The following is a 20,726-nucleotide window of genomic DNA, read 5'->3' on the forward strand; positions in this document are numbered from 1 at the left end:
CAGTTGAGCTCCGGAAGCCTCTAGCCACCAGGCTTTCTTCCCCGGAGTAAAGGGATAGGGATAAAGGCCCGAGGGAGGGGCAGCCATGGGAGGGGGGGCGGGGGCACAGCCTTCAAGCCTTCCCCGGAAAGTACCTAGTCCTGGGCTGCCTGGAGGGGCCGAGTGTCCCTGGCAAGTCCAAGGACTCCTACTGGCCTCCACGCCTGTGCCCACAGCACAGAAGTCCCGGTGCCTGCCCTTCCCTGGGGGAAGACCGAGGACCCACGGTGCTTTGGGGAGTGTAGACTGCTCTGATCACAGAAGGAAGCAGAGGAGAACAGGCCCGCACATGTCTCCAGGGATCCTGTGATACTGGCCCTTGGTGGATTCCCTCAGGCTCCTGGGAGTTTGGTCCTCAGGAGTCAGTCTCCTAGGGCCTACCCTGTGTGACACACACTCCCGGTAGAATCTCCGCCTACAGGAGGGAGGCCCAGACACCAGGCGTCTCCACCCCCACTGCTGGCTTAGTCTGGTCTCCCATGTGGGCTGCCACCGTCGAGGACTCCCAGGCTCAGGGCTGCTGGGTGTGGCCGCGGTGCCTGACCCAGCAGACAGTGGGAAGGGGAGCTAGCAGCCTCAACCCAGGAGGTCCTGCTGCCTCCCCGGAGGGCCCAATCCTCCAGGCGGGGGTTCTGCAAGCATGGCCCACTCTGGACGCCACTCAGATCCGAGCACTCAGACGCCAGCCCAAACCTACCGAGCCCAGCAGTAGGCAGTCCATTCACCACGGCCTCTGGGTGGTCCTGATGCTGCTGGAGGACCGAGGCAGCCCCCACCTGAGGCCTGAAACGGGGCTTCTAGTAGACTCATTCTGGAAGCTTCCTGCCCACAGCACAGCCAGTGGAATGTTTGCTAGAAATGGACTGGCTTCTGGTGTGACTCTGCTCCAGCTCCTGGGAAGGCAGCTGAGCCACGGACACTTTCTGACCAGTAGGTCCCCATTTAGTTCTCCTCCGGCCCTGCGCGATGTCATTCTCCCTTGCCTGCCCCTCCCCCCACCCAGAAGCTGCTCCTGGGGTCTGTTGGGAACCTCCTTCCATGTGACCACAGGGTCCCAGGGCAGCCGACATTCCCAGTTCACAGATGAGACAGGTTTGGGGAGGTTGAGCTTGCTCTCCATCATGTAATTCCAGGGTCCCAACCCCCCACCAGGCACACACCCTGTGCCCAGGCAAGTCGGGAGAAGGGAACTTCACAGGACTGTGACCCTGCGCTGGGGAGGCAGGAAGAATGTGGGCGGGAGCGGAGGAGCGGCAGTCCCGGGGGTGGGGGTGGGGGTGGACAGCACATGGACTTGACTGCAGCAGAGCACTGGGGACAGGCAGGCCTAGAAGAGGTGTCGGGCCGGTGTGGAGACTCGCGGCAGGTGGGAACATGAAGTTGACCGGCCACGGCGAGCTCCATAGGATCACATGTTCCGCAAACCCACCTCTGGCATGCAGCCAGAAGCCAAGGCAGAGACTCACAGGGACGCCTGCACGCCGGGGGTCACAGCGGCATGATTCACAGCAGTCGGCATGGGGCGGCCGCCCAGGGGCCGGACAGAGGAGTGGGTCAACACCATGCGGGGTGCAAGTACCAGGGAGTATGATCCAGCCTCAGACAAGGGAAGCCTGTCGTGTGCAGCGATGCGGGGGGAACTTGAGGGTATATTGTAGGAGTGAAATAAGCCACACTGTCACAAAGGACAAAGACGGAGGAGTCCACTCCTATGTGGTACCCAGAACAGTCACATTCACAGGGACAAAGCAGAACAGTGGTTAGAGGGGGCTTCGAGGGGGGAAAGTGTACAGTTTCAGCTGAGCAAGATGAGGAAGTCCTTGGAGACGGAAGATGGGGGTTGTTGCATGGTATGAACATACTTGACGTCACTGACCTGTGCATTTCAACGTGGTTAAGATGGCGAATTTCGTGTTATTCTGTATTTTATCAGAATTGTAAAAGAGAGTGGGAGAGACTGGAGGCCTGAGCCACAGGGGTTTCTTACAAATGAGTTTTATTTGCGTTCTGACACAAGCACAGATCCCACAGACAGATTTCTCGTCCGCACAATGGTGCAGTAACAAGTGCAAAACATGCTTTATTTCAGGTACAAAACAATGTGGCAGCAGGACAACTTGCGCCTCGATGCCCGCCCCATGACCCGTCATGCCCCCCTGACCCCTCCACGGCCCACGCCACCCCCCTGCATTCCCACCATCTTCAGGAAAGGGTCACCTTTCTGGAGAAAGATGGGGACATTACATTTTGAGAAAGAATCACATTACTCGTACAGGAACATTTGAAGACACAGTCACCACGTTTTGACCCAGCATGCAGAGGGGACCCCCCGTTCTCTTGTTACACCCAAGCCCCACAAAGGTTTCCCCACAGGAACACTCCAAGCCTGGTAGGGGAATCTCGGGATGAAAGCTGGTGCTGCAGAAGGAGCCTGCCCCCCAAATCTGGCGTGTGAGAGCACCGGGTGTGGACATGGGACCCAGACTTGGATTCTCATCCTGGTTCACCAGGAGTTAGTAGGACCCTGGGCCGGCATCTCATTTGTCCTGATCTCACCTGCAAAACTGGGCCACAGTGGCCTCATGGCAGGGTGGGGAAAATGGCAAGGGACAATGGCCGAAGCGCTGAGCTGGACACCCGACTCAGGAGAGGCCAACAGCGTGAACCACCGCTGCGTTGGTTCTGCTGCTAATGGGAGGCTGGCTGCGGCATCCAGCCACCTGCTCCTGGAGAGAGGAGCTAGGGGCCCACAAAGACCAGCCCCTTTCCCCAGCAGGTGAAACACTCCAGCTTCTCCTGGGGCAAGAACCGAAGTCCTACAATATACCCTCAAGGTCCCCCCGCATCGCTGCACACGACATCTGGGCCCTAGATGCCGTCCGCAGGCCCAGACAGCAGCCGCTGTCTGTCACCAAGCTGAGGCCACCACGAGTGGTCCCCGCGGCATGAGGAAAAACAGAACGCGCAGGAAGACACTTGAGGGACCCCAGGGAAGCCAAGAGAGGCTCAAGGCACCAGCTGGAGGTGAAGGTCAGGCTGTGGCTCCAGAGCAGGAAAGTTCCAGGGACCTGGTCAGGAGGCCACCGCCCTCCACAGCCTGCCGGCCTGTTAACTCCAGCACAGGACCCTTCGCCACATGGCCGTCTGACACCAAGCCCCATCACACCAAGCCCCATCACCAGTCCAGGGGTCCAAAAGCCCCCTGGGGCTCCAGGATTGGGCCAGGCAGAGGTGAGCCCTTCACAGAAGTGAGGGCCCGACAGGCAGGGGCACTCCGGTGCTGCTCAGACCGACACTTCTGCCTCAAAGCTCAGAACAGACACGTACTCTGTGTCACTACTACTGTTGGAGGGTCCTGATTTAGTGGGATGTCCGGTGGGGACAGAAAGCATCAGAAAGCTTGACCTCCTCAGAGGTTGGCAAATTTTTTCTGGAAAGGGTGAGGTTCATCAGCTGCCCTGCACTGAGTGGCAAAACCGCCTCTCCAAGAGCCTCTGCTTGGGGATGCTGCCCCTGGGAGGCCACTAAAGCAGGCGTGGCATGGCTGGGGAGCCACCACTCAGACCAGTGGCCCTCCCCACGTAGGCACAAGGACAGCCCAAGAGGAGCCCGCGCAGGGAGGGCTGGAGAGCTCAGAGGTGGCTTCAAGGGGCTCCGGGATGCCCTGGGGCGGGGGGAAGGGGTACCAGGAAGGCCTGGGTGGCCTGACCAGCACCTTGCTCCTCCCAGACCCTGCGCCCTGTCCCACAGGGCGGAGGACCACCATTGCCTCCCAGCAGGACTGACCAACGGCGCCACACACATAGAGCGTGACCCCGAGGTAGCTGCAGGGAGGCTTTCCCCAAGCCCCGTTTTGGGGTCCTCGCCTGAGGCCAGCTGCCGGCACTGCGCCCTCCCAGGAAGAGGTGGACTAAGGGCGAGCTTGCCGCCCAAGCAGGGTGATGTGACCCCTGACCAGTGTCCTCAGCGGAGCCCGAGCCAGGGCGTCACAAAGGACTGAAACAAAAGCATTCATCCCCACACTGGGCAGAGTGGAGAACATTCGGGGCTACGCTCCCGTCAGACACGGGGGCGAGGAAAGTGGTCTGCGCGAGCGCACACGCACACTTGTAGTGTAGACGTGGCGCCGGCCAGCACGGAGTCGGGGTGAGGCTGCCGGGGACCGCCCTGGCCACTCTAGGGGGTGCTGAGGGATGGCACACGCTCCTTACCTACACGCCCCAAGCACCCACGCAAGGCGGGCTGAGCAGGAGCGCTGGTGGCGCACTGCGCAACCAGGACGCCAGGCCATGCCCATCACCAGCCAGCAGCAGGACTCCATGTAGAGGACACCGGGAAAGCCCCACCGCCCCTCCCATTCACCCCATGACAGAGCCAGCCACGACTCCAGACAGGCAAACAGGCAGACACTCAGGCCAAGAAGGGCTCTGGGCGCCCCTTACCACTGCCTCCCACACCTCCGGCGCTGTCACATCGGCTGCCACCACCCCCACTCTTCATCCTCTGCTCCTCCACCTTCCGGAAGCCTCCAGGTTTGCTCTCTCAGCTCCGCCAGCAGCAGCAAAGGTTTTCCATTTTTCTCATCAGCTCGTTAATGATTTTCAGAGCTTGGCTTACTCAGGCAAGGCCCAGAAGCCCCCGCTGGACTTGGAAACTTGGGTCGTGTGCTCAGCCAGCCCCAGGGTGCTCCCAGTGAAACCCCTGCAGGCTCACAGCTCCTCCCAAGGCCCCTGACGCTGCCTGGGCAGGAGGTCCACAGGGCAGCCAGCTGACCTTTGCTTAGGACCCTAAGCCCCAGGATTGAGGCTCCCCATCTATGCTGCTCTTCCCATCCACCCCTCCCCCTGCAGCTCCTACCATTCTGCAACCTGGTAAACAGGAAAAGGTCTATCACAACCTTGCAAAGAGAGAAATGTGATGTCGTGAGAATAAAAACCTCAGCTTTGAGGCTTCTGTTTCAAGATGGTGGCCTGAGCGCTCGAGAAGGTCCCCCCCCCCTCTCTCTCTCTCTCTCTCTCTCTCTCTCTGGGGAGCACCTTTAAAATGTGTGGCTGCCATGGAGAAGCCACAGCTAGAATTACCACGTGGGGGCGGTGGGGGGAGGCACAGTTCCAGGAGGGGCTGCCCCATCCCCCAGGCCCAGGCCTTGACCTCAGAGCTCTTAGGAAAGAGAGCAGACACGTGTGGGAAGCTGTGGCTTCTCTGTGCTTTGACATTGAGAACATAAACTGGGCAGCTAGCTCATCTGAGCTCTGGGGAAGGACAAGCTGCCCAGACCAAGTGGCTGGGACATGTTAGTGCCAAATTAAGAAGTATATTTATTTCCTATCTCTTTGTAAGCTGTAAGATTCGACTAGAACCACTGGGAGAAGGTGAAATGGGCGCCTGGCTGGCTCAAGCAGTGGAGCATGCAAGTCTTGGTCTCAGTGTCATGAGTTCGAGCCCCATGTTGGGTGTAGAGATTACTTAAAAATAAAATCTTTTAAAAAAGTAGAAGGTAAAAACAAACCAACAAAAAATAGCAGTGCGGTTGCTGAAAATGGAAGACTCTGCTAACAGCAAACTTAAGGTAACAGATCTTTATTAGACCCTCATTTGGAATGAAGAAATAAAAATATGAGCCTACCACAATTAAATAATTAAAATCGAGGCTGTCACCACTTGGCCCAGAGCAGTGGCATCACTTAGGTCTAGTGACTGACAGACATCTTGAAATTCGAGACCAAAGGTCTAGTCCTGACTCTGTGTGACCTTGGGCAAATTATTCCACTTCTTTGTGGCTCACTGTCCTCAAAAAAGGAAATGGCTGGTCCCAACTCTCCCGTGGGACTAATGTGTGCAGTTAGAACACGCACCAAGAAAGGCTGCACAATATGACCCAGTACCGTTGAGAAGGTTAAGGGAGAGTAAGGGAGAGACAGTAAGAGGAAAGCCAGTTACAATAGTGGAGCCAGACATGGGCTGTGGAGGGAAGCAGAGGGAGGGGAGGTCAAAACTCATGCAGGAACACTGGGTATACACAGGCAAGAGTGACGCTCAGCCTCTACCTCATGCCATGTACAAAATTTAATTTCGAATGAATCAAAGGCTGCTAGAAAGCCCCAACTATGAAAATTCTTAGAAAGAACTTCTTCTTGACTTTGGATCACACCATGGTTTTTCAGATACCACACAAGAAGTGCAAGCAAGGAAAAGTAGGGATCTTGGACATCATCGAAATGAAAAACCTTTGTGCTGCGAAGGACATCAGAAGAAGGCGAGGATAATCCACAGAATGAGAAGAAAAATGTTACAGATCACAGAGCTGTTAAAGGACCTGTATCTAGAATATACCAAGAACTGATGCAAACACAGTAATAAAAAAAAGACCAAGGTCCCAAATAGAAATGGGCAAAGGATCTAAACAGATACTGTTCCAAAGATGACACAGAAATGGCCAATATGCACATGGGAAGATGCTCGACACCATTAGGCATTGGGGAAATACAAATCAAAACCACAGTGAGCTACCACTTCACATTCACTGGAATGTTCTCATCAAAAGACAGACAACAGCAAGTGTTGGGGATGATGCAGAGAAACCAGAGCCCTCCTACACTGCTGCTGGTAGGAGGGTAAAATGGCGCCATTGTTTTGGAAAACCATCTGGAAGTTTCTCAAAAAGTTAAACACAGAGTTCTGTAGGACCCAGCAATGCCACTCGTAGGGATGCACCCAAATGAAATGAAAACATATTCTGTACGCAAAAACAAATATGTTCACGGCAACCAAAAAGGAGAAACTCACGTAGCAACAGCTAATGAGTAAATCCACAAAATGTGGTGCATATATCCAGAGAATGAAACACTACACAACGATGAAAAGATTGACATGGATGACCCTAGAACACATTATGCTAGTAAAAAACAAAAGGCCACTGTAATCCCATATCCATGAAATGTCCGGAGTAGGTAAACCTCTATGGGAAGGAGAGTCATGGTTGCATAGGACAAGGGGAGTTGGGGGGAAGCGGGTGATCACTGAGGAAAGGAACAGGGTTCCTGTTGGGGGTAAGGAAAATGTCTTGAAGTTGAATGTGCTGATTCTGAATTTCCTAAAAACCACAGAGCTGTATGCTCTAATGGGTCCGCTGTATCGTATGTGAATTGTATCTCAATAAAGCTGTCGCCTGCTCCCACACCCTGTCTGCAAACAGGAATCAGGAGCCTCTTTTACTCTGTAGAAACACCTTACCTGTTTTCCCAAGTAAGTATTACTTCGAGAGCCCCCTTCACCCTCAGGGGTGTCCTGATTTATACAATAGATTTATACCACTGCCCTATCACTATGTGATATCAGGCAGATGGCTCTGCCCCCCTGGGTTTCATTTTCACCACCTGTAAAGCCAGTTCTGGCCATCTTTGATGCTAGCGCTGTATTCCCTGAAGCTCCACTTTAGAAGCTGTAAAATCCTGCTCCATTGATCACAGGCTTCTCAATGCTTTGGAAGATAAACCTAAGTTAGCAAAGAGTACAGATACCTGAGAAACAGACAACTAGTTCCTGAGTTTACTGGCTACTGATAATCAAATATCCCCATAATTAAGCCACTGAGAGGTGATCCAACCACACCAATGCAGGCAGAATGCCCTAAACATTCCCTCCACACATGAAAAAAGATAAACATTTCAGTCGGGGCCTCACAGGAAAGATGGAGTCCCTAGGAAACTTGGCCAGTGTGGCAGTGGTCTGCTCTAAATGGGACGTGGTTACATCCACCCAGAAGGGCCTGCTATCAGACCGTCAGGGTCATCTGCTCATACAGGCAATGCTCCTGTCCTAATCCTCCTTACCCGTGACTGCTTAGGACATAAAATTACATAAAAGGAGCTCAAGAAAAATATTCTGTCCTCATCCCTTTCATAATCATGAGAATGGACCTGAAAAGAGTTGTTCTACCCTCTCCTTCTTCCTCCCAAGGCCACAGACCTAGGTGTCAGGGGCCAGTCCTACACTAGCATTGTGGTGTCTACACTACCAACACAGAGACAGGAGCCCCTCGCTGGGCACTGCAAAAGCAGGTCCTTAGAAAAGGAGTCAAGGTGAAGGAGGCAGAAGGCACAGAATAAATCCCCTTCCCACCGATCCATTCAAGAAGCACAAAGACGGATGCCCACCAGGGTCGCAGAGAAGGGAAACCAACATGAAGATAGTAGAGCCGCAGCAAAGCACCCGCACCCAGTCAGCATCCTGGTCACAGAGCAGGTTACCAGAGAAGGTTAAGGTCAGGGTGAGGCAGGGCACTTCCCTGGAGGCAGGGGGACAACGGTCAGAAGGCCCGAGACACTCAGGGAACTGGCTTCCAACAAGGGCGCAAGGGGTTTCAGAGAAGGTGCCCCTTGCCATTTGCCTCCTAGGACAGTAGGGCTGGGAAAAGAACAAGGAACGTTCCAGAGCTGGAAGCCGGAAGGAAGGGACAGAGGAGCCTTTAGCTCACTCAACACCAGAGACTGCGTCCATGGGGTTCTGCTGGTCACTGGGCCACAATCTTCCGGGACTGGGCCATGTCCCTCTGAGCCACGGCTTGCCAGAGGGTGGCCGCGGCACACGGTGGTGTGGTTTCTACGTCCGAGGGAGTCTGTGGGGCTGGGAGGCGGAGGCCCTACTTTACACGCTCTGTGTCTGCTCAGAGGCCGCATTTCAGGATGATGTGGTAGCCATCGTTGCTCTCAGCTGCAAAGAGAGACACTGGACATTTCACAGGAAGAAAGGACAAGACACCATGACCTTGGGGGAGGAGGGATGGCATGGTACTGGCATACCCGCAGGAGCCCCGCCGCAGATAGTGATTCCAAATGGAAGACTGCATAGAGCAAAGCGTGTTAACAAAACCAGGCATTTTAACACATGCCTTCACATGCCTTCTGCCTCAGTGATTTCTTGCTTGCAATGAGCCTTTCGACCACAGCCCTAGACCCAAGGACTAAAGGTTCTCGGTCCAAGAAGGCTTGGAACAAACTGTGGTTCTTGGGGTATGGCCCCCAGCTCTCAGAAGGCAGCTGCTGGCTAGATCCAGAGAACAGGGGAGACAGGAATGGCCCTGTCATGGTCCAGAATGCATGACCCGGTCATAGGGCTTTCATGCTGATATACTCCGTACATTCACCTGCCCCGGCCCTCGGGAGGGTCACGGTCAGTCTGTCTTTCTCCTGGCACACAAGTTCCTCCTCAGACCCCTTCCTCCATGGAACCTTCATGACCCACCCCAGCCCTAGATTCCTGAGCCACCAGGCCTACAGGCTGAGCTGCTATATTCCACACCTGCCCCTCCTAACACCCTGACTTTAGAAAACCTAGAATGCAACTCCTACTCAGCACTGAGGTCATTCATGGAGGACACAACGCCTGGCAATGATTCCCCTTCTGAACGAACTCGAGCCGATCTCAACAGTTCTCACATTTCCAGGGCAAGGCTTCACAGGAAGGCTGTGTGCCTGCTTCCCACATGACATCCCCAGATAACATTCTCTCCAGGGACCCGCGGTGCAGGCAGGTCCCCGCTCACCCTACTGCCCAGGGAGGAGGCAGGGGGCATAGCCAGCATACTTCAAGGGGTGAGGGGGCTTTACCTTTCAAGGTACTGAGGATAAAACAAGACTCATCTTGGAAATTCTGCACCATCTGAAAGGCAAAAGAGAGACCGTGTCCCTTCAACAATGCCTTCCTAATATGAAAAGCCTCAATGACACCAAGCTATGCCACCACAGCTGGTGGAAAGTACAGTCACCGTGTTGGCATAAATGCAGGAGAATGATCCCACTTAACACTTACTAAAGAAACACGGGGCAAGATAAACGTACAAAATGATTATCATTTTAAGCAACAAAGACTGAACAGAAAGGACAGAACGGAGCCTTGCAGGGAGGCAATATGTTCACGTCTAATACAGAACTAAATGTGTTTGCTTTCGTTTTGAGTTCTCCTACTTCCTGGGTCCTCCGATCCCTGTAATGACCACATTACAGGAGCATGTACATGTGTAATAGCAACAAATAAAAGATTAAAGGGCTTAAAAAAAAAAACAAAACCTGGGGGGGTTAGTGGCCTCTGTATCAGAGCCCTAGGAGGACCAACTGAACACAGCGACGCCCCCATGTCTACAAATGTCTACGAAGGGGCGGGAATGGAACTATTAGCCAGCCAACTCTCTGCAGTTCCCATTTTGGTGAACTACCCAGTGACCTTGAGCATGTCAACCTTTTTCCTTCTGGCCTCCATGCCCTATCTGCAAAATGGGGCCGTCTCCAGAATAAAAGCACAGAACCGGGTGTTGAACAATGGAAAATGGCGCCCAGTGTTGGTGGGGTAGTAACCGATGTGACCACCTCATAAGACTGTCCCGGGGCCCAGTACCTTCCTCCCATGGGCCGGGGCTCTAAATAAACTCCTGCATGTGCACACTCGAAGAACACACGAGACTCTCTGGAGCAAGACTCTAGATCGCAGGTCCGGGAGTTTGTGCCCGGCCCTGGGTGTAGAGATTGCCTAAATAAAAACCTATAAGAAAATGCTAACTGGAGACAGTGCCTGCATCAGGCCACACCATTCGGTGGGCCAGGAGCTTCCAGCAGCATCTCGACCTGCATGAATCTCAAAAATATAATGGGAGGGGCACCCGGGTGGCTCAGTCGGTTGAGCAACCGACTTGGGCTCAGGTCATGACCTCACAGTGCATGGGTTCAAGCCCTGCGGCAGGCTCTGTGTTGACAGCTCGGAGCCTGCTTCAGATTCTGTGTCTCCCTTTCTCTCTGCCCCTCCCCCACTTACACTCTGTCTCTCAACAATAAATAAATGTTTAAAAAAATTTTTTAATATAAAGGGAAATGAAAGAAACTCATAGAACAATATGTTATCATTCCACCTACATGAAGCTTTAAAATAGGCAAAAATTAAACAATATGTTGAAGAGGAACAAAGCGGTGAATACAAAATTCAGACCAGCAGGTTGGAGAGATGGACTGGACCAGGAAATGAGCCCACAAAGGGGCTTCTAACACATGGCATTAACCTGAGTGTACATACTGGTCACTTATTCCCTAAGCTGTACAAATTCATTTTACATACTCCTTGTACACATCTGCCATATTTCACAATATCAATGGAAATAATATTAACAATATACTTAAGCATACCCACCACACACACACACACACACACACACACACACACACACACACACACTAACCAACAAGACGGCAAAACCCCTTTCCAAATTAAAAAATGCAAGCTACATTTTATTGCCTCCATTGGATTACTGCCCCCCAAATCCTGCAACTCCATCCACCTGTCGACCCCGGCCCCTCCCTGCAGCGCCTAATGATGCGTGAAGTACATTTATTCTATACCACTGGCCTGAGCCTTCTAGGACTCTGGGCGGCCCAGCCACTTGGGCATGCAAAGCCCTAAGCAAAGCTCACAGGGGCTTAATCAGTAACTCCCTTGTTTAATTAAGTGCCCTTGCACCTCCGGGGCTGCTCCACGGCTGGGCGGGCTGCCTCCAGCCCTCTGGGCAATTAAGAACCAAAGGTTTCCAATTGATTCAGGGTTAAGAGGCAAGGAGACTTCAGGGGAATAAGAATCGCCTACTTAGCTGGGGCAGCTTTTGGGTTCTGTTCTCTGCTTCACTTGCTTAACTGCCCACCCCAGAGGGCACAGGGCAAGCTGGGGAAGGAACTTCCTGCAGGGACCTGTGAAATCGCAAGGGTTCCGCACAATCTTGGCTTTTGTCTCCACCAAAGAAATTCATTCTGAAATGTAAAGTGACAAGTTTTCCATGCTGCTACAGCAGCCCATTGCTCAGGGTGTCTTGGCCTCCCTGCCTGGCTGTTCTAAAGTTGGTGCTCGGGTCAGGAACCCTGGGCTTCGTTTTCCCTATCTGTGAGACGGGGGTAGAAAAAGAGCTGCATTAGATTTAAATGTAATGACATGGAAGGAATTCTGAACTGGTGACAAAGACAGCCAGTGACAGGTAATATACAACTGGCTCTTGGGAGGGGTAGGGGTGAGTGTGTGTATGTGTGTGTGTGTATGTGTGATAAAGATTTTATTTTAAGTACTCTCCACACAGGGGGCCTGAACTCACAACCCTGAGATCAAGAGCTGCGTGATCCGCGGGCTGAGCCAGCCAGGCGCCCGTCTTTGCCATGCATTTTAAACACCCACACCTACACGCGCTCAGGCACACAGCGAATGCTCGCACAGAACACTGACAGAATCACTTCAAAGCTAATATGAACACTTCAAGGAAAAGAGTGGGGAAGGTAAGAACCCTTCACATTTGCCTTCAGTTGGTTTCTATCTCTTGACTTATACTAACTGTGAATTGCTTTTTATTCAAAAGGAAGGAAACCGCCACCACCTTGCCAACCTCTAGGACTCAACTCCTGTGAGATGGGGACTCTCCTTTAAGAGGCTTGGGCAATTGTAGTGACAAGTGGCAATAGGATTATTCCTCATGACAACATATGAAGCACGCAGACCGTGAGCACTTACATTGTACACAGTCAGATGTAAAGATCTCTCCATCACTTGCTCCCAGAAGTTACAAGTGCCTAGCACTCTCCATTAAAACCACCTCCCCTATCCGGTGTCTCCCGGTGCCTGATGCTATTTTCTCACTTTATCCTTATTACAACCTCCTTGGTGGGTGTAACTATCCCCATTTTACAGATGTGTAGACTGAGGCTCAAAGAGGTTAAGAAAATTTGCCCCAGGTCACTCCGCTCCTGGGAGCAAGGTCCAGGTGGGGACATGAATCCAATTCCAAAGCCCCCATCTGCTCTGCTTTCCCAGCCACCATTCAGGTCCCATGTCCCCTCTGCAGATGCTTTTGGAGTTCTCACGGCAGGCTTAGGGTCTGCTGAGCTCCCATCAGCCCAGCTGTGTTTCTAAAGGCCTCATTTCAGGCGCGGCGGGGGCAGCCTGCTGGCCGCAAATGTGGGCTCTACAGTGAGACACCAGGGTCCCCACCTGGCTCCACCCTTTCCCAGCTGTGAGACCCAGCAACTACTCAGCCTCCCTGTGCCTCCAGTTTCCTATCTGTGAAATGGGATCGTTTCGCTCACTTCACAGGAGCCTGTCAGGATTAAACAAGACACTGCATGGGCACTTAGAACAGTAAGTGGCGGATGAATACTGGCAGTCTTACCGCCATTATCCAGAGGAAAGGCCAGGAAAAACAGGCCTGAGAACCTCTGTTCTAAGGTGTGCAGGAATGCCCAACCATCCTGGCGAAGCAGTTTAATTACTAACCCTGTGCTTGGCTGCGAGTGGGCTCAAGTCAGAGGGTGCCCCCTGCCAGCGGCCACTTGGGCCACAAACAGGTCTGTGTGGCCAGGGACAGAAATGGGCAGGCTGGGGCGCCTTCCCCATTCAGCAGAGGAGTGCCCAGTTCTCTCGAGTGGCCCCCGGACCTCCACCCACCTCCTCCCGACCGGCCAGGCAGCGGGATGGGAATGGGGTACAGAGATAGTAGGAGGTAGCTACTCACAGCCTCCGAACCCCTTCAGGAGCAGTCTTGGCAGGTACGATGGCAGTCACCTGCCATCCCTGGATGAAGTCACCCCCAGGGGGCCCCTGCAGCCCAAAGCCCCAGGGCCCAGGGGGGGGTAGGGCAGTGCTCACCTCGTTGCTCACCACCACGTGGATGCCGGTGGGGCCCTGCCGGTACACGCGGTGGATGTGCTGTGGGGAGATGCTGTATAGGTTGGCGATCTTCTCAACCAGCTCCAGGGTGGTCAGCTCCTCCAGGAAGATGGCGTGGTACACTGGAGGGGGAGGGGCAGCACCGTCTAGAGACCAAGCGCCTGCTTTTGACGGCCCACCCACCCCTATCACTCCCTGGGTGTGACTCCCCGGCTGGAACAGGTTCAGAGCCCCTGCACAGCCCAGTGACAGGGTACACGCAGCGAGGCCGTGCATCCTTGTCCCTGTGCTGGCCCCTCCTCAGGAGACCGTAGGTGAGGTGCAGAGCTCCTATAGCCACCCCCCACCCAGTGACTGATGGGGTGGAGGCTGGAGGGAGGAGAAACCCTACATCCTTGTTCTGTCATGCAGAGGGGTCCCTGGATGGCTTCAGGCCAGCAGAGAGCAGCATTGCAGGGTGACTGCCACTTGCCAGCACGAGAGTCACGTCTTCACCCTTCCCTGCACCACAAGCACAACTCTACCCCGGCACCGACTGTGCCCATAAAGGGAAGCAAGGCGCTGGGAGTGTCACCAGCCCGCTGGAAGACGGCAGTGACCCCGAGGCTGTCGAAACCCAACCCAGCCAGGTCAGAGCTAACTCTGTAGGTGCCCTGCGGGGCATAACTCCATGTTTACGGGGGCAGGAACGGGGGGAACAGGGGGGCTCCAGTTCCTCGAAGGTAAAGCACAACCAGATTTGACTAGAGGTTCCCAAACTCCTGGCTCCACTGAGGAACCCTTGGTTCCAGAAAGATTGATGAGAGGCCCCGTTCCTTCAAAAGCGTGCGTGCGTGGGCACACACACACCTTGCCCCCCTGAAGGGTGCCAGGGGCCACAGGGTCCCAGTCGGGTGACAGGTTCACTGTCCCAGCATGTCAGACCGGCTGAACCTGACGTCCAGTGCTGTGCAGAGGGTGCGGCCACCACACACTGCCTCTCCCAGTGCCTACACCAGGTCAGGATGCCAGGCTGCCTTTCCAAGAGTCATCTTTGTAACAGTTCTAATGCACTTGTGTTTCTTTCCTATGTTTCAGGGCCCGTTCCACTTTTTCCGAGTTTGCTTGGCCGATAAATCAAGCTAGCCGTAAACACCCAGATGGCACCCTGTGCTGTGACCTTTCGTCGCTGGCCTTGCCTGCCTCCAGCTGAGTGTGGTGCCCCCGGGAGTGCTTGGAGCGGCTAACAGGCTCAGCCAGACACTCCTCTGAAAGCCTCCCAGGCCACCTCTTATCCAGGGTCTAGAGGGGCAGCATGGGGAAACATGAGGCTCTAGCGTAGGCGATCCCTGGTTCAAATCCCAACCCCGCCATGTGAGATGCAAGGTCTTGAATGATCTCCATGTGTCTTGGAGCCTGAGGGCACGTTCAGCTCAAATCCGTCCCTCACAGGCTGACAGCAGCCTTTGCAGCTGCAGGGGGTGGGGTGGGGAGGACCTAGACATTCTCCAGAAATGAGCAGGTTCCAGATGCAGGGCTGAGAAGCCAGCTCCCAGGGTCCAGCTGTTTGGGTCCTGACTCTGCCTCTACAACACTGCCGTCCGGGGGCAGTTATCCACTCTGTGCCTCAATGTTCCCCACAGCGAAACAACGTTCCCAACAGTTCCTACTAGAAGCAAAGAAGTGAGCACACGGAACGCCCTTTGGGCAGGGACGCGGTGATCCAGAGGGACCTGCAAAGGTGCAAAGACTCTACAGAGAAGGGCGGCTCGGCAGAAGCAAGGGCTTCCTTCTACACACATCATCTCACTGAATCCGCACACCTCTGGGGGCAGCGCCGCTCTCTCCAGCTCAACGTGGGAGCTGAGGCACAGGCCACGGCCAGGCGGCTAGTGCTGGTATTCAAGCTCAGCTGACCTCAGCCATGTCCTCTCACCAGACAGCCAACCCGAAAGAGACGCGTGCCCCTGAGGTGCTCCTTAGCCCAGGGGCAGCCACCAAACCACACTCGAGAGGCTCAGACAGCCAGGGAAACCACAGGCAGACACGCTACAGGAGTACGGCCACCGAGTGGCACCTGTCACCAGCCTGGGAGCCACCAAGGCCTGACTTCCGATACCACGAGTGGCTAAGCGGCTCTGGGGGGACACATCCCCCTCTCTGGGCCTGTTCTCCAAGTAAGAAATAAGCTGGGCCCCATGTTCTGGGGGGGTGACTTCCAGCTTAAACATTTCAATCACGACGGGGTGCCTGGGTGGCTCAGTCCGTTAAGCAACTGACTTCAGCTCAGGTCACCATCCCATAGTTTGTGTGTTCAAGCCCCGCATCCGGCTCTGTGCTGACCGCTCAGAACCTGGAGCCTGCTTCAGATTCTGTGTCTCCACCTCTCTCTGCCCCTCCCCTGCCCACACTCTGTCTCTCAATAATAAATAAGTGTTTAAAAAACAAAATTTCAGGGGTGCATGGGTGGCTCAGTTGGTTAAGCCTCCGACTTCGGCTCAGGTCAGATCTCACGTTCGTGGGTTCGAGCCCCGCATCAGGCTCTATGCTGACAGCTAGCTAAGAGCCTGGAGCCTGCTTCAGATTCTGTGCCTCCTTCTCTCTCTGCCCCTCCCCCTCTCATGCTCTGTCTCTCTCTGTATCAAAAATAAATAAAACATTAAAAAAAAAAAACAAAATTTCACTCTCGGGAGAAAGTTTAACAAAAACTCATCCCACATGAAGCCGGAGGGAGGTGGGTTGCTGGAAACATTCTCAGCAAGAGGGCTCAGCTGCAACTTCCTGTTAACTCTGCCAACCCCTCTAAGTGGCCCTGGGCTGGGGAGGGGTCCCCACAACTCACCACATAGACTGCTGTCCCCACCACCATCCCGCTTCTGCTGCAAGGGTGCTCGGTTCTGTTCCAGCTCCTGACAGACGTAAATGGTCATCTTGGGCCTCACGTTCCTGGCAGGAGCAGAGGAAATAAATAGCAGGGATGGGGCCCGGGAAGGAGGGCCGAGCTCAGTTGTTCCAGAATGTTCTGGCATACAAGGTGGAACTAGCAGAGGGAAGGATCTGGGGAGAAGAAAGGAGGCTGCGGGGGTGCGATGGACTTCTGGGCCTTGACGGCTGCCCGCGGCCTGTGGGAGGCGGGAGGTCCAGCGACAACCCGTGAGGCACTTGCCCAGAACACGAGCCTCCAGATTCAAGGCGTTTTTCAGGGTGATAACAAGAGCAAACGCTTTCTCTGGCTTACTCTTCACCAAGCGCCGTTTTCAGGACTTTACCTGCCTCCCTCCTCCCTTCCTCACACACTCAGGGAGCTGGAACTGAATTTTACAGAGAAGGAAACCAAGGCTCAAAGGGATTAGAGCTTTAACCTTATTGTAAGAAACTCATCAGGGGCAGCTCAGATCTGAGGTTCACACCCAGACTCTCTCCCTCACTCAGAAACTGCGCTGCGTGAAACTTAAATGAAATTTAAAAGTCACTTGCTCGATCACATTAGCCTGAGACCAAGGCTAGGGCTGCCATGAACAGCGCCCTCAAACATTTTTGCCTCCGCACCCAGTTCCCTTGGACCTGGCCCCGCTCTCCAGTCTGCCCAGAGCCGAGAAGTGCGGCATGAGGCCGAGTAGCCAGTCCAGGTCTTCCTCTGGGAGGACAGGCTGGAAGCTCAGGACCATGCAAGGGGCTGGGCACCCAGGGAGAGGCTGAGGCGCTGAGATCCAGAGCCAAGGCTCTTGGGGGAAGGTTGCGGGGGGGACCCAAAAACAAAAACAAGGGGGAAGGGCCTCTGGGCTAGGTGAGCAGCAGCCCCTACCCCCTATGGCCATGATCCCCTCTCCTCCAGCACCTGTCCCCAGCAGAGCCCTGTCCCCACCAGCCACCCCACATGGTGGCACACAAGAGGCCACACCACACCTCCAACTTGAAAGGGACACCCACCTGCCTTTGATGGCATTAAAGAGCCGGATCCCATCTGCGGGGCCACAGATCTGGACCAAATCGTCTCGAGACATCTTCAGCAAGTCAGCACCTAGGCAGGTAAATGGAGCCGCTCGTCAGTGGGACACACAGAGAAGGTTCCGTCCCTGGGCAGACACTGCACTATGGGCAGGGGAACAGGGAAAAATCAGCCTTCTCCTCCACGAGCACCAGACATTCCAGAAAGAAAGACACTGAAAAAAGCTAGACATCAGAAAATCACGGCACAAGAGAGGAGTGGTGCTCTCAAAACTCAGTAGAACAGACGGGTGTTTACGAGAGCTGACAGGTCCCCACAGCTGGCGCCTGCCTGTCACTCCCTCCGCACTGGTTGCCAGCACATAACATAAGTGCACGTAGCCTGACATAGGACACCGATCACACGTGCATCGTGTGAGGACAAACGGACACAGCTCCCTGGATGCGGCCCTTCTGAAGGGATCAGTGCTCCCAACACACAGAGCAAGAGGCAGAACGTTCCCACCCCCCACAGGCCCCCTCGTGCCAGCCAGCCGCGCCCCCCACCTCTGGGGAACCGCTGTCCTGATTTCCCACATGCATGAGTTTTGCGTGCTTCCCTGCAATGTATGGACGTGGAACTGAATAGGATGCTTTTTCCCTGCAAGTTCTAGTTCAGGGCTCATTCATGCTGTCTGTGGTTAGACAGCATTCACACCCTTTACTGGACGTTATTGGTTGCATGAGCACACCACATTCACCTGTCCACTCTGCCGACAGGCACTTGGGTGCTCCCAGTTGGCAGCCCTCATGAACAAGGTCTCTGAACCTTCAGAGACCTCCTCCTCAAAGCCCACAGAGCCCCCTACAGCCTTGTGCCCAGGTAGACTCTCTAAGGCACAAGTCTGCCATGAGCCTTCTGCTCAAAACTGGCTGATAGCCACATGGCCCAGAGCGACAATATCCATCCCCTTTTCCTGCCAAGGTTAAGGTACAGTTTCAGGTATGTTTCTGTAGGCACAACAGCTCCCCTGACACCGAGTAACAGCCCAAATCCCTCCACTGTTCTAGTACCTCTCTGACCCCACCTCCTTCGGTGGTCCCCCAGGTTCCAATCACCTGAATGTTCTGCTCTGTGGTCACACCAGTCAGGTACACAATCCCCCCACACCTTGTGGCCTCTACACTTTCGCCCCACTTGGAAATTTCACTGTCCCCCATACCCACTTGGCTCCCTCCCTCCCCTTGGGTACCTTCTCAGGAAGGCCCACGCGGAGCACCCCACCTCAGACGGCAGCTTCCCGCCTGCCCCCTGCCACGGGGCCATGTCCCCTCTCAGAGCTGCCCATCACAGAGGGGCCACACTGCACGAGACACATAGTTCATACAGCTGCACTGGCTCGAAGCTGCAAGAGCCCGAGAACAGGGTCCGACCGTCCTCATACCTGCCACCAGCACCAAGAAAGGTCTTACAAAAGACGGGCCAGAAGACGACCACGTGCGGTGTTCCTTCCATGGCCACAGATGCCCCTTGAGGACCAAACTGTCCTCCCTATTCCTCTGGACTGACTGGACCTGGTGGCAAGATTCAATCTCCCTTTACCCCAGCCCACAGCCCTGGGACTGGGTCTCCAACAGCCCCATCAGCGAGACCATCAACAATCTTCTCACCTGTGGCTTTGCACCGTCTCACGGGTCGTGGCTCTGGAGACAGTGTGGCCAACAAGCCACATTACCAGGAAGGCCTGCTAAGCATGCAGCACCCTGGCCACGGGGGTCCTTCCCAGGTAGATGGGGCCCCGCCCCCCATGGGACCCAGATGGTCCATCCTGAAAGCCACACTCAACTGGAAACTTCTAGGGGAATGACATCCTATTTTAGCACTTGGCTCAGGGTCGTTAAATTCGAGTGAGTGACTGACATCACACTAGGTCTCTGGGACAAAACCGACGCCCTGCAGGCATAGCAGGAGGGTCCTGGAAGGTAACTGGCTTTGGTAAGTGTGTCTAAGATCCTTGTGGGTCTTAAAAACACAGGGGCACCTAGGTGGCTCAGTCAATTAAGGGACTGACTTCGGCTCAGGTCATGATCTCAAAGTCAGTGGGTCCGAGCCCCACGTCAGGCTCTGTGCTGACAGAGTCAGCTCAGAACCTGGATCCTGCTTCGGATTCTGTGTCTCCCTCTCTCTGCCCCTCCCCCACTCATAATCAGTCTCTCAAAAATAAACAAAACATTAAAAAAAAAATAAAACACAGAGCCTCGCACCAGAGAAGCTGGCGAAGAGTCGGCAGAACTGGGAGAACCGGTTCCGGTGCAGCCACTGCTGGGCGTCCTGGATCGAGGCCGACGGGACCAGGTGCTGTGGGCAGAGAGAAGGGGCCTGAAATGACCACACAGGGTCCACCCAGGCCCGAGTGGCCAGAAGGCCCGGCTGCAGACACTTACATCACTGCCCAAGGGCAGGGGCTCCACTGGGTGGGTTGGAGAGCTGTTCCTGCAAAGGAAGAGAACAGGTGCTGGGCGTGCGGATGCCTTCGGGGACACAGGACATCCCCCCCACCAAGGCTCTCCCCTCCCCTTGGGTATGGCACTTGTTGGGAACTGCCACAGCCTCTGGAACCTCCCGGGTCAGAGAAATGTAGGCAGGAGCCGCCTGCACATCCCTCAACATCCCTGACCAACCGTTTAGGGCGAACACAACGCCCCAACTGGCAAACCAGCCCAGCGATAACCCCTCCAGCCCAAGCTTGGAGCCTGTCTGCATCCCATCCCCTCCCACGCCACTTCCACCCCAGCCTCGCCCCAGGGAAGGGCAGCTGCCCAAGGAGCCTCAGATACCACTCTGCACGAGGAGGCAGGAGAGGGCTGGGAGTCCCCAGGGGGTGTCGCAGTGAGTGACAGCCACCCTGTGGTGTCCATCCCCAGTCGGAGACACACTGACCCGCCCGCCCCCCCCACCGAGGGCTCAATATGGAGAAGGCACCGACCTAAATATCTGGATTTTTAAGTTGAAAGACACACTTTATTTTTTTTAAGTTTATTTATTTTGAGAGAGAGCATGAGCAGGAGGGGCAGAGAGAGAAAGTAAGAGAGAGGGA

At 54.7% G+C, this 20,726-nt stretch overlaps 1 protein-coding gene across 1 annotated transcript in view; it reads right to left on the minus strand.

The window, feature by feature from the left end:
- Window positions 1–5,603: 5,603 nt before the first annotated feature.
- Window positions 5,604–20,726, minus strand: part of TFCP2L1 (transcription factor CP2 like 1) — a 53,474-nt gene continuing 38,351 nt past the window's right edge. Inside the window, exons 11-17 of the mRNA XM_029933331.1 lie at window positions 20,074–20,122; window positions 19,894–19,987; window positions 17,632–17,722; window positions 16,544–16,647; window positions 13,702–13,844; window positions 9,648–9,699; window positions 5,604–8,751 (exon numbers count right to left, since the gene is read on the minus strand). Of these exons, the coding sequence (XP_029789191.1) occupies window positions 8,705–8,751; window positions 9,648–9,699; window positions 13,702–13,844; window positions 16,544–16,647; window positions 17,632–17,722; window positions 19,894–19,987; window positions 20,074–20,122 (580 nt within the window). The 3' untranslated portion in view covers window positions 5,604–8,704. The remainder of the gene's footprint in view (window positions 8,752–9,647; window positions 9,700–13,701; window positions 13,845–16,543; window positions 16,648–17,631; window positions 17,723–19,893; window positions 19,988–20,073; window positions 20,123–20,726) is intronic.

The sequence above is a fragment of the Suricata suricatta genome, chromosome 3 (genome assembly GCF_006229205.1).
Source record: "Suricata suricatta isolate VVHF042 chromosome 3, meerkat_22Aug2017_6uvM2_HiC, whole genome shotgun sequence".
Taxonomy (NCBI): domain Eukaryota; kingdom Metazoa; phylum Chordata; class Mammalia; order Carnivora; family Herpestidae; genus Suricata; species Suricata suricatta.